This window comes from Lactuca serriola, chromosome 3 (genome assembly GCF_051521515.1).
Source record: "Lactuca serriola cultivar US96UC23 chromosome 3, Lser_US96UC23_V15, whole genome shotgun sequence".
Taxonomy (NCBI): Eukaryota; Viridiplantae; Streptophyta; class Magnoliopsida; order Asterales; family Asteraceae; genus Lactuca; species Lactuca serriola.
Window position 1 is genome coordinate 34,040,742 of NC_136410.1, and position 9,801 is coordinate 34,050,542.

The following is a 9,801-nucleotide window of genomic DNA, read 5'->3' on the forward strand; positions in this document are numbered from 1 at the left end:
CGTACACCAAAAATAACTCAAATCAAACATAATTGAAACACATTTAAATCATAAAACTTTGCTAACGATTTTGTTAGGATTAACACATCAAACTCTTTATAAACATTTATTCAAATCTATAACTAATGGTTACTATTATTATATTCTAAATATTATTTTAACTTTGGATTCCATAAGTTATAACTTAATGTATAATGATTTAATATAATTAAAAAAAATAATTCTTATAATTTGGTTGCAGAAATAGTCTCATTTTAAAAAGCTGTTAAAATTAATATATTTTTTTGAAAAAAAAAAACACATAAAGTATAAACACTTATAACTTTGACCCAAGACCATTTTTACAATTTTGTCAAAACTAAATGAAATTTAAAAATAATTAATGATCTGCTCATCGGCTTCGAGAGAAAACAGAGCAGACGGAGAGAGAAAGAGGGGCATCTCTCTCTATCTCTCAAACCCCCATCCTTCGATTCCAGGAACTTATTAGGTACATATCACACTTCTCAGTTATGCATTTTTTTAATCTACGATTCATCTCTTACCCATTAATCTATAATATTCCATTTATCTTCGTTGTATTGTTTTTGCATTTTACGAAAACGCCCCGCACAATCATGATCAGAATTTCCAGATCATATTCATATGACGATTTTCTATGTTCAATTATAATCCTTGTTGTTGTTGACATGTAATGTGATGAGCCTGCTGTTTTATGTTCAAATATTCGGAATTTAGAGCTGAAACTGTTAATTGTTTATAGATGATCTTGCCTCTTGGATTTCCTGTTTGTCGTTTGCTAAGGTTTATGCCAGAATTTTATTTCTATTTTAGTAGTTTAATTTTTTTTTTTATCAGGGTTTTGTATTGATCCTTGGTAGGAACGACATTGAGGATTATTTTAGTTTTGCAATGCAATATGCCCTTGTTGACTAATTCAATGGAACTTCAGTTAGATTTTGGATTTTTGGGTTCATTCCTTTTAGTTGAATGTTGACCACTGTCAAAGAACCAGAATGCTAACAAAGTCCATTCTTGACATAATTGATTCAAGATATCCGAATCATTTTTCTTAAGTTCCCTGTTTCTTCAATTTGTAGTGTGGGTCATAAAAGTCTTTGAATAATGATCAAGTACCTACATTACCCATTAATAATAGTAATTTAACAATGGAAAAAAAGACTTGTGGGCCACTCACCAATACCTTGTAATGACTATTAATGGACAAATTAGTAGATTTGAAAAACAAAAAATATGTTGCATTCGTTGTTGAATGTCGCATAATTTGGATGCTTGATGATGATTATCAAGTGATGTTCTTGTGAGTAAAAGTTGGAAATATGTATATAAGAACTTGAAAAGAATGGACTTTTTTTTGGATGCTTAAAGTCAACCTTCATGTATTGAAGAATATTAGTAATTGTGTCTTGGTATGTCACTCATCATTCTTTGGGCCAAATGGCATTACTAACCCTCCATAAGTTCAACAAAGACTCTCAACTTTAATTTATTTCCTAGACATACTTTTAACATGCTTATCATGAAAACATAACAAGAAACATGTGAAATGAGCATATGTTTATTGTCATCAATGACCTAATAGATTACTAGATACTTCTTAGTTTTAACCTGCCTTATCCTTATCAGCTAAACCTTTTCAAGAAAGTTAACCATGTGCAGCCTCTTTTTTCCATCCACTTTTCATTCTCCTTTACAGCCCTAGTGTTTCTTGTCATTAAAGATAGGGTGTACTCTATGCATATGTATTTGTATTCTATGCAAACTATTGATGATGATTTCTGTTTCAGAGCTGTGAATTGATGCTACTTTGCATATCAAAATGAATAATGAACGAAAAACAATAGACTTAGAACAAGGATGGGATTTCATGCAGAAAGGCATAACAAAGTTGAAGAATATCTTAGATGGTCCAACTGAGCAACATTTCAGCTCAGAGGACTATATGATGCTCTATACGTATCCTTCTTTCATATATTATTTGATGCTATATTTATAAAAGTCCTTAACTTTCTTCTAGAACCATCTACAACATGTGCACACAAAAACCACCACATGATTACTCTCAACAGCTGTATGAAAAATATCGTGAGTCTTTTGAAGAGTACATTACTTCAACGGTAGAACAAGTCACATCCTTTTTTTTTCTGCTTTTGATTACTTTACATGTAAATGCTTTTGAATACATTTTAAATCACCAAAAGTCACTATTGATATACTATATATACAATTGAATTTCATTTCCTCATAAAAAAAAGGCTTACTTTATGTACTTGATAGAAAATTGAATTTATTGTGTAAGTGATGAAAAACACATCTTGAATGTCATTCATATGATTAGCTGAAATTGATCTTTACTAGATGAAAGTATATAAGAGGAAAGTATAAAGTTGTCGACTGTAGTTGGTTATCTATCATTAGTAATAAATAAAGAAACACAATGGATGTAAACTTTTCTTAGAAAAGTTGTGAAAAATCATATGTGTTTGAGTTTTGGTTGGATCTAAGATCAATGTCTCTGCTTCAGGTTTTACCTTCTTTGAGAGAGAAACATGGTGAATTCATGCTCAGAGAGCTTGTTAGAAGATGGTCAAATCATAAAGTCATGGTGCGATGGCTTTCTAGATTCTTCCATTATCTTGATCGATATTTCATCACCCGAAGATCTCTTCCTGCTCTAAAAGAAGTTGGCCTTACCTGTTTTCGTGATCTGGTACTTCTTCATCTATAAATCATACAAAAAAATGTTTTTTTTTTCTTAATATTAACTAATTGTAAATATGTATTTCGGGGGATATTTTGTTAGGTATATCAAGAGTTGCATGGGAAAGTGAGGGATGCTGTAATATCTCTGGTATGTTATTTTTTTCTCTTACAAATGTGGCGATCTTACTTTTTTTATTTTTATTTTGTAGAAATAAGTCGATAAGTAATTATTTGTTCAAAAACCAGATTGATCAAGAGCGTGAAGGCGAACAGATTGACCGAGGTTTATTAAAGAATGTGTTGGATATATTTGTTGAAATAGGAATGGGGGATATGGAATATTATGAGAATGACTTTGAAGCATTCATGCTTAAAGATACATCAGCATATTATTCACGCAAAGCTTCAAGCTGGATTCTAGAAGATTCTTGTCCGGATTATATGCTCAAAGTTAATTTCTACACCTCTTTGGTTTTAAAATTTTCATCTTTTCAGTTCTTATAAATTATTTTTGGAATATCAAGGCAGAGGAGTGCTTAAAAAGGGAGAAAGATAGAGTTTCTCACTATCTTCATTTTAGTAGTGAAACAAAGCTTCTTGAGGTGTTCTTTTTCAATCTTTAATATTTAAGTTTGAAAAAAAAATGGTCACTTTATTTTTTATACTTACTGTTATTGACATTTGTGTTTAGAAAGTTCAAAATGAGTTGCTATCCATGTATGCAACCCAATTGCTTGAAAAGGAACACTCTGGTTGTCATGCTTTACTTAGGGATGACAAGGTATGTTGTTGTATTGTATAAGAGTAAATTACACTTTTAGTCCCTGTGCTACATTTGTTTCTTCCCTTTCTACCCTTCACTTGCAGGTTGATGATTTGTCAAGAATGTATAGACTATTTTCCAAAATACCCCATGGATTGGATCCTGTCTCTAGTATGTTTAAACAGGTTTGTGATTTTGGAGTTGGATTTCATTTTTCTAAAGTAGAATGCATTTATCTGTATATTTCATCATCTGTTTTAATTTTAATTTTTTTTTTTGACATAATGCAGCATGTTGCTGCTGAAGGCACAGCCTTGGTGAAACAGGCAGAAGATGCTGCAAGTAATAAGAAGGCAGAAAAGAGAGATGTGGTTGGCTTGCAGGAACAGGTAAATTTTTTTAAAAAATCTGAACTTTCAGAATCTTTTTAAAAAAAATAAAATAATTTTATAATAATAATAAAATCAATTGTGGTTTGGCTTCCAGGTTTTTGTTAGAAAAGTGATTGAGCTGCATGATAAGTACATGGCTTATGTAAATGACTGTTTTTTAAACCATACCCTATTTCATAAGGTTTGTATATTTGCATTATTAATTTCACTTAATCATAACTTCTTATTTACTATTTTATCCCTTATATTGTTACTTACTCTCTAGGCGCTTAAAGAAGCATTTGAAATATTCTGCAACAAGGGCGTTTCGGGAAGTTCAAGTGCAGAATTACTCGCCACATTTTGTGATAATATTCTTAAAAAAGGTGGAAGTGAGAAATTAAGCGATGAAGCCATTGAAGACACACTTGAGAAGGTATGCTCCTATATAACTCCAGAAACTTATGTCTGAAAATTATTTAATATTCATTTACATTTACAGGTAGTTAAACTGCTTGCTTACATCAGCGACAAAGATCTCTTTGCTGAATTCTATAGGTAAATAATAAATCACTTATTTTACATATAACAGTTTTTGCAGTTATTTATTTTATTATGATTGTAATTTTAGGAAAAAACTTGCTCGGAGGCTGTTGTTTGACAAAAGTGCCAATGATGAACATGAAAGGAGTATCCTCACAAAGCTGAAACAGCAGTGTGGTGGTCAGTTCACTTCAAAAATGGAGGGAATGGTAATTGTCAAATTCGTATTCTTTATATATATATATATATATTATATATATTTTATATATATATATTTTTTCAGGTAACAGATTTAACATTAGCAAAAGAAAACCAATCCCATTTTGAAGAGTATTTAGGACATAACACAAATGTGAATCCTGGGATTGACTTGACTGTAACTGTATTGACTACTGGTTTTTGGCCAAGTTACAAGTCTTTTGATCTCAATCTCCCAATAGAGATGGTAATTTTTTTTATATAAGTTAAAAACACCATTTTTTGTGATGTCTAATTGTATTTATTTGTTTTAGGTTAAGTGTGTTGAAGTATTTAAAGAATATTATGAGACAAAAACAAAACATAGGAAGCTTACATGGGTGTATTCATTGGGTACATGCAACATCAATGGAAAATTTGATTCAAAAACTGTGGAGTTAATTGTGACAACTTATCAAGCATCTGCTCTACTTCTATTCAATTTATCAGACCGATTAAGTTATCAAGAAATCAAGACACAGTTAAACTTATCAGATGATGATGTCATCAGGCTTCTTCATTCCCTCTCCTGTGCAAAATATAAGATTCTTACAAAGGAACCAAATACAAAAACAATATCTCCAAATGATTACTTTGAATTCAATTCAAAGTTTACAGATAAAATGAGGAGGATCAAGGTAATAATAGATACACTAATAATACCCGAATACCGAATCTTGTGGTTCATTTTTTTTTGTTTTAATAAATAAATAAATAAATATGTAGATCCCTTTGCCTCCAATGGATGAAAAGAAGAAGGTGATTGAGGATGTTGATAAAGATAGAAGGTATGCAATTGATGCATCGATTGTTCGTATTATGAAGAGTAGAAAAGTTTTGGGCTATCAACAGTTGGTTATGGAGTGTGTTGAACAGTTGGGACGCATGTTTAAGGTAAAAAATTTAAACACAAATTATATATATATATTTTTTGGAAAAAAAAAAAAGGATTTTTATAAAATGATTTTTGTGAATGTTTGAGTAGCCTGATGTAAAAGCAATAAAGAAGAGGATTGAAGATCTGATAACTCGGGATTATCTTGAAAGAGACAAAGATAACCCAAATTTGTTCAGGTACCTCGCATGATTGGATATAATGTCTCCTTTGTTGAGGAAATATTTAAGATGTTTGACCTATGCCTACATATATATATGTTTGACCTGCAATATATGAAAATATTTAGATTTAAAGATGGTGTATATTATATATATATATATATATATATATATATATATATATATATATATATATATATATATATGCGGGTATTTATGTATGCCAAGTGACAAGACTTTTTGTCGGTAGAATTTTTTCGTCGGTTATGGTTTTAGTAGACAAATAATTGATGGAATTTTCAAATCAATAAATGCTTGAGCCTTGAGCCTTGATGTGATGATTGTGATCTTCATATTCGATTCCCATTTAATCCACTTTCAAAAATCAAATTAAACGTTAAAGCCCAATTTCAAGAAACCATCTAAAGATAGTTTATAATTATGACATGTTTTCATCCCTTTGTTTGTAAATGTTTACATTACATGCTTCAATTTTTTTTACTATGAAGATCAAATATTATGGGCATGCAATAGTTTAAACCATGGACCTTGAATTAAGCACCTCAACTTTCGGGTACTCAGTAAAAAAGAGTCAACTTATAAGTAAACTTATTATAAACACAATCTAATCTAACTATGGTATATATATGTGGATGGTAATTGGTTGAGTGTCCGACGAGCCATCATCATAATAGTAGACCCATGGTGTATTTCTATCACGACAATAACGTCTAGAAATTTTGAAGTTTGTACCTTTTGTTCAGTGTTGTAAAACTCGCTGAGTTGGCCGATTACTCTTCCGAGTACTCACTACTTCCTCCCTTGCCGATGCGAGTTACATAATCCCAAGTACTCCCTGATCGGCTCCTTACGAACTGAGTAGTGTTGTGAAATTCGGTCAACTTGGTGATTAATATGTATAATATACTTAATGATTTATTATTTAACACACACACATGTGATTATTACTACATATATATCTTAAATTTTCAGTAATTATTCACGAAGTGATACCATTATGTGTTTTTCATTTTTTGTGTATTCACATGTATCCAATTTTGTTATATATTTCAATTAACTTATGATTTTATCTTATGATTTTGACATATATAATTTCCCTAAAAACATTTCTACACAAATTTTCAAATCCGAGTACTCCTGAGTACTCGCTACTCGGTAGTCGGCCGAACAGGTACCAAGTAACGAGTTCTACAACTTTGCTTTTGTTAATGGGTCTATCTCGAGGACAACAAATGGGATTGACATGTTTAAGTAAACAATTTCAGTCTTAATTTTTTTTTCCTATGATATTTTGAGTTTTCATTAATTTAAATATCATCGTACAACGAGTGAGATGACAAACGAGCAACAAACTGTACCGCTAAGCCTTTTTTATATGGTAAAGCTAATTCGTTTGAAGACTACATTCATAGATCGGGGGATATAACACTGCTATGCATGATCCATTGTACTCTATTAAGAAGCTCCACTGTATCCCGCACGAGGAAACCAAACATATCAAATGCAAATGGTATGAACACTTGTTGATTTTCTATGCACGATTTCTCATGTTAAATGTATTTAATGAAATTTGTTTGAGATTTTCAATACAATCCAACATTTTTGGGTAAATGGGTTTAGCTCATGTTAAATGTATTTAATGAAACTTGTTTGAAATTTTCAATACAATTTGGGTCATCGGATCTCTGCAATTGATATTTCATTATAAAATCAAGTACCATTTATTTTAAATATAACTACATCATAATTTAAAATATATATATATATATATATATATATATATATATATATATATATATATATATATATATATATATCATAATTTAAAAAATATATATCATAGTGACATATACTAATACACCATATTATAAATATTTGTTTTTGAAACTAATATAACAAATTTTCTTGTGGCATATCGTATCATAACACAACATTTTTTTCCCATCAAATTCGATCTTTTGCTTGTTAATAACCATCGAAAAATTAAATATTTTCCTATATTTTCTTCCTATTATCCTCCCACCCATATTAAATTGTAACAAATAGATTAAATTATTATTAATTTCATTAAATGTGATACGTATCAATATTTGATATGATCGGATGATGAATAGGAGTAAAATGTAGGAGGATATTAATTTTTCCATAACCATCACATGATAATTAATGCATCTGACATTGTTTTTGTTTAAAAATTGTATAAATCACATAAAAAAACTATCTTGATATGTATTTGCATTTGTTTTAAAAATAGAGGAAAAATTAGTTATGAAAGAGTTTAGTAAATTGATTTATAAAAGAAACATATTTATTATTTGATGTCGATAAATCTTAAGTTGTTACTATTTTATGTATAGTGTATAGCTCGACTCATTCAATTCATTCATGTATAACTCTTTTATAAGCCATGTTTTAGAATTGTGGGTCTCCTTAAAGTTGAAGCATGTGAGATTCGATGATGCTTGACTCTCAAGTGATCACTACTAAACCATTTTATGATTCGTGTATTTTATTTAGTAAGATCACGGAGAAAAGTTTATTCACGAGAAAATAGTATCTTATATGAAATCAAAGTGTAATACTTTCCCTAAATCTCAACATTCACTATCACTTTCTCCTTTTGTGTCAACAACTTCCTTCTCTAACCCCAGTTATGATAGGCTCCTCCAAGATTGGAAAACCTTATAGCATCACAAACGTAACGTTTTATATACTGCTCATTCTTAACCTAGATCACTTGAATTATGAACCTTGTGGGTGCTATTTCAGACACATTGCATGGCTTTGGTATCGTGGATTACCAACGAAAAGTCTTCTACTAAATGTGATTATACCGGATGAAACCATATCGATTCTACTGTGAAAGGTGGATCTATGTAACAATTTTGCAATTTTTGTTTCAAATGATTTTGAAGAATAAATTCCATGTCTAAAAAGTTGGGAAACCCTTGAAACCCTCTTTTAATACAATAAAATGCCAAGGTTATCCAGTTGGATATTAAACTGCAAAACATCATTATTAGTGAGTGCTCCAACATGGATTATTGCATGGGGATCAAGAGGATTGTTGATATGCTCAATAAATCGATATGTCTTTTCTTGAGAAAACCTAATTACACGTACCATTAAGGTCTCTCTTTGAGATTGGATTATATTGATATCCTTATCCGTCATAGCTCGTCACATCCTACCTTTTTAGAGACTTGTTTTTTTCTCATTCTCAAAGAGAAATTGATAAATCGGGTTCGTTCTTTTCAAGCTTCACAATATAATAATTTGTCTTCCATAATTATACTGACCATCAAATAGTCTGGACATGATTAGGTATCTTGCGGTGGAAACAATTGTTTGGGTGATACTCCAAACAATCAAGGTGGCTGATGATCTTTGAATAATGGAAATTTTACGTTTACCACAACACTACCCTTGTAGCCCTCATCAAAATCTATTTATAAATAGGAGTATGAGTAAATGTCATGGGCCTGCCCCATACGAATATCTCACTTCTAGGTCTAATCCATGTCAATCAATCCTTCTACCAACGTTGATGGGAAAAAAACCCATGCTTTATAACTGGTTGTCCCAACAATGTCTAGAAATCCTTGTCCATGTCCCAATTCCTACATACTTAAACAAAAATAGGCCTGGACCTCATAATCAGTTCATTCATCCTTCAAACTAATCCAACCCAACTTTACTTTGGACCTGGTTCGACATCAAGTAATCTCTTTAACACATATTTTAATGACATGTCGCTACATAATCCTAGCAGTGTGACGTGGTACATGAATTTAGGTGCAATGTCTCACCTCCACCATGATTATTGTATTAGTTGATGATAGATCTAAGATTCATGTAACTAAAATTGACAACACCACATTACTATATCTCACCTATACATTACCCCTCACCTTAATAGTGAAATTATCACCCAACAAATTGTTAAAAAATCTTATTTATGATCGAAATTTCCTAAAGAAAATAAACGCCCCGTTCAATTTGACATTTGATTTTTATCGATTTTTAAACTCGCTAAACCATGCTTCAATGTGCTAACTCTAGAGATCATTATTTCGTCATTTCTTC

General features: G+C 30.7%; 1 protein-coding gene across 4 annotated transcripts; it reads left to right on the forward strand.

Moving 5' to 3' along the window:
* The first annotated feature begins 363 nt into the window (after window positions 1-363).
* LOC145091842 (cullin-1-like) lies at window positions 364-5,829 on the forward strand. Of its 4 annotated transcripts, XM_079029655.1 has the most exons (18): window positions 364-490; window positions 1,809-1,977; window positions 2,039-2,138; window positions 2,546-2,731; window positions 2,825-2,872; window positions 2,971-3,174; window positions 3,249-3,326; window positions 3,416-3,505; window positions 3,592-3,672; window positions 3,778-3,876; window positions 3,974-4,060; window positions 4,145-4,294; window positions 4,361-4,416; window positions 4,490-4,610; window positions 4,685-4,846; window positions 4,914-5,276; window positions 5,365-5,532; window positions 5,624-5,829. In XM_079029655.1, exons 2-18 carry the CDS (start codon window positions 1,841-1,843, stop codon window positions 5,723-5,725), a joined length of 2,232 nt encoding a protein of 743 aa, XP_078885781.1. In that variant the 5' UTR covers window positions 364-490; window positions 1,809-1,840; the 3' UTR covers window positions 5,726-5,829. The 4 variants fall into 4 exon arrangements, with proteins under 4 accessions (XP_078885781.1, XP_078885783.1, XP_078885782.1 ...); XM_079029656.1 differs by lacking the exon at window positions 364-490 and having other exon boundaries at window positions 1,838-1,977; window positions 2,039-2,106; XM_079029657.1 differs by lacking the exons at window positions 1,809-1,977; window positions 2,039-2,138 and having other exon boundaries at window positions 408-490.
* Window positions 5,830-9,801: the final 3,972 nt, after the last annotated feature.

Coding starts and splice junctions, on each gene's coding strand:
- LOC145091842 (XM_079029655.1), top strand. CDS start 1,841: ATGAATAATGAACGAAAAACAATAGACTTAGAACAAGGATGGGATTTC. Junction 2,732..2,824: donor TTACCTGTTTTCGTGATCTG/GTACTTCTTCAT, acceptor ATATTTTGTTAG/GTATATCAAGAGTTGCATGG. Junction 3,673..3,777: donor TCTCTAGTATGTTTAAACAG/GTTTGTGATTTT, acceptor GACATAATGCAG/CATGTTGCTGCTGAAGGCAC.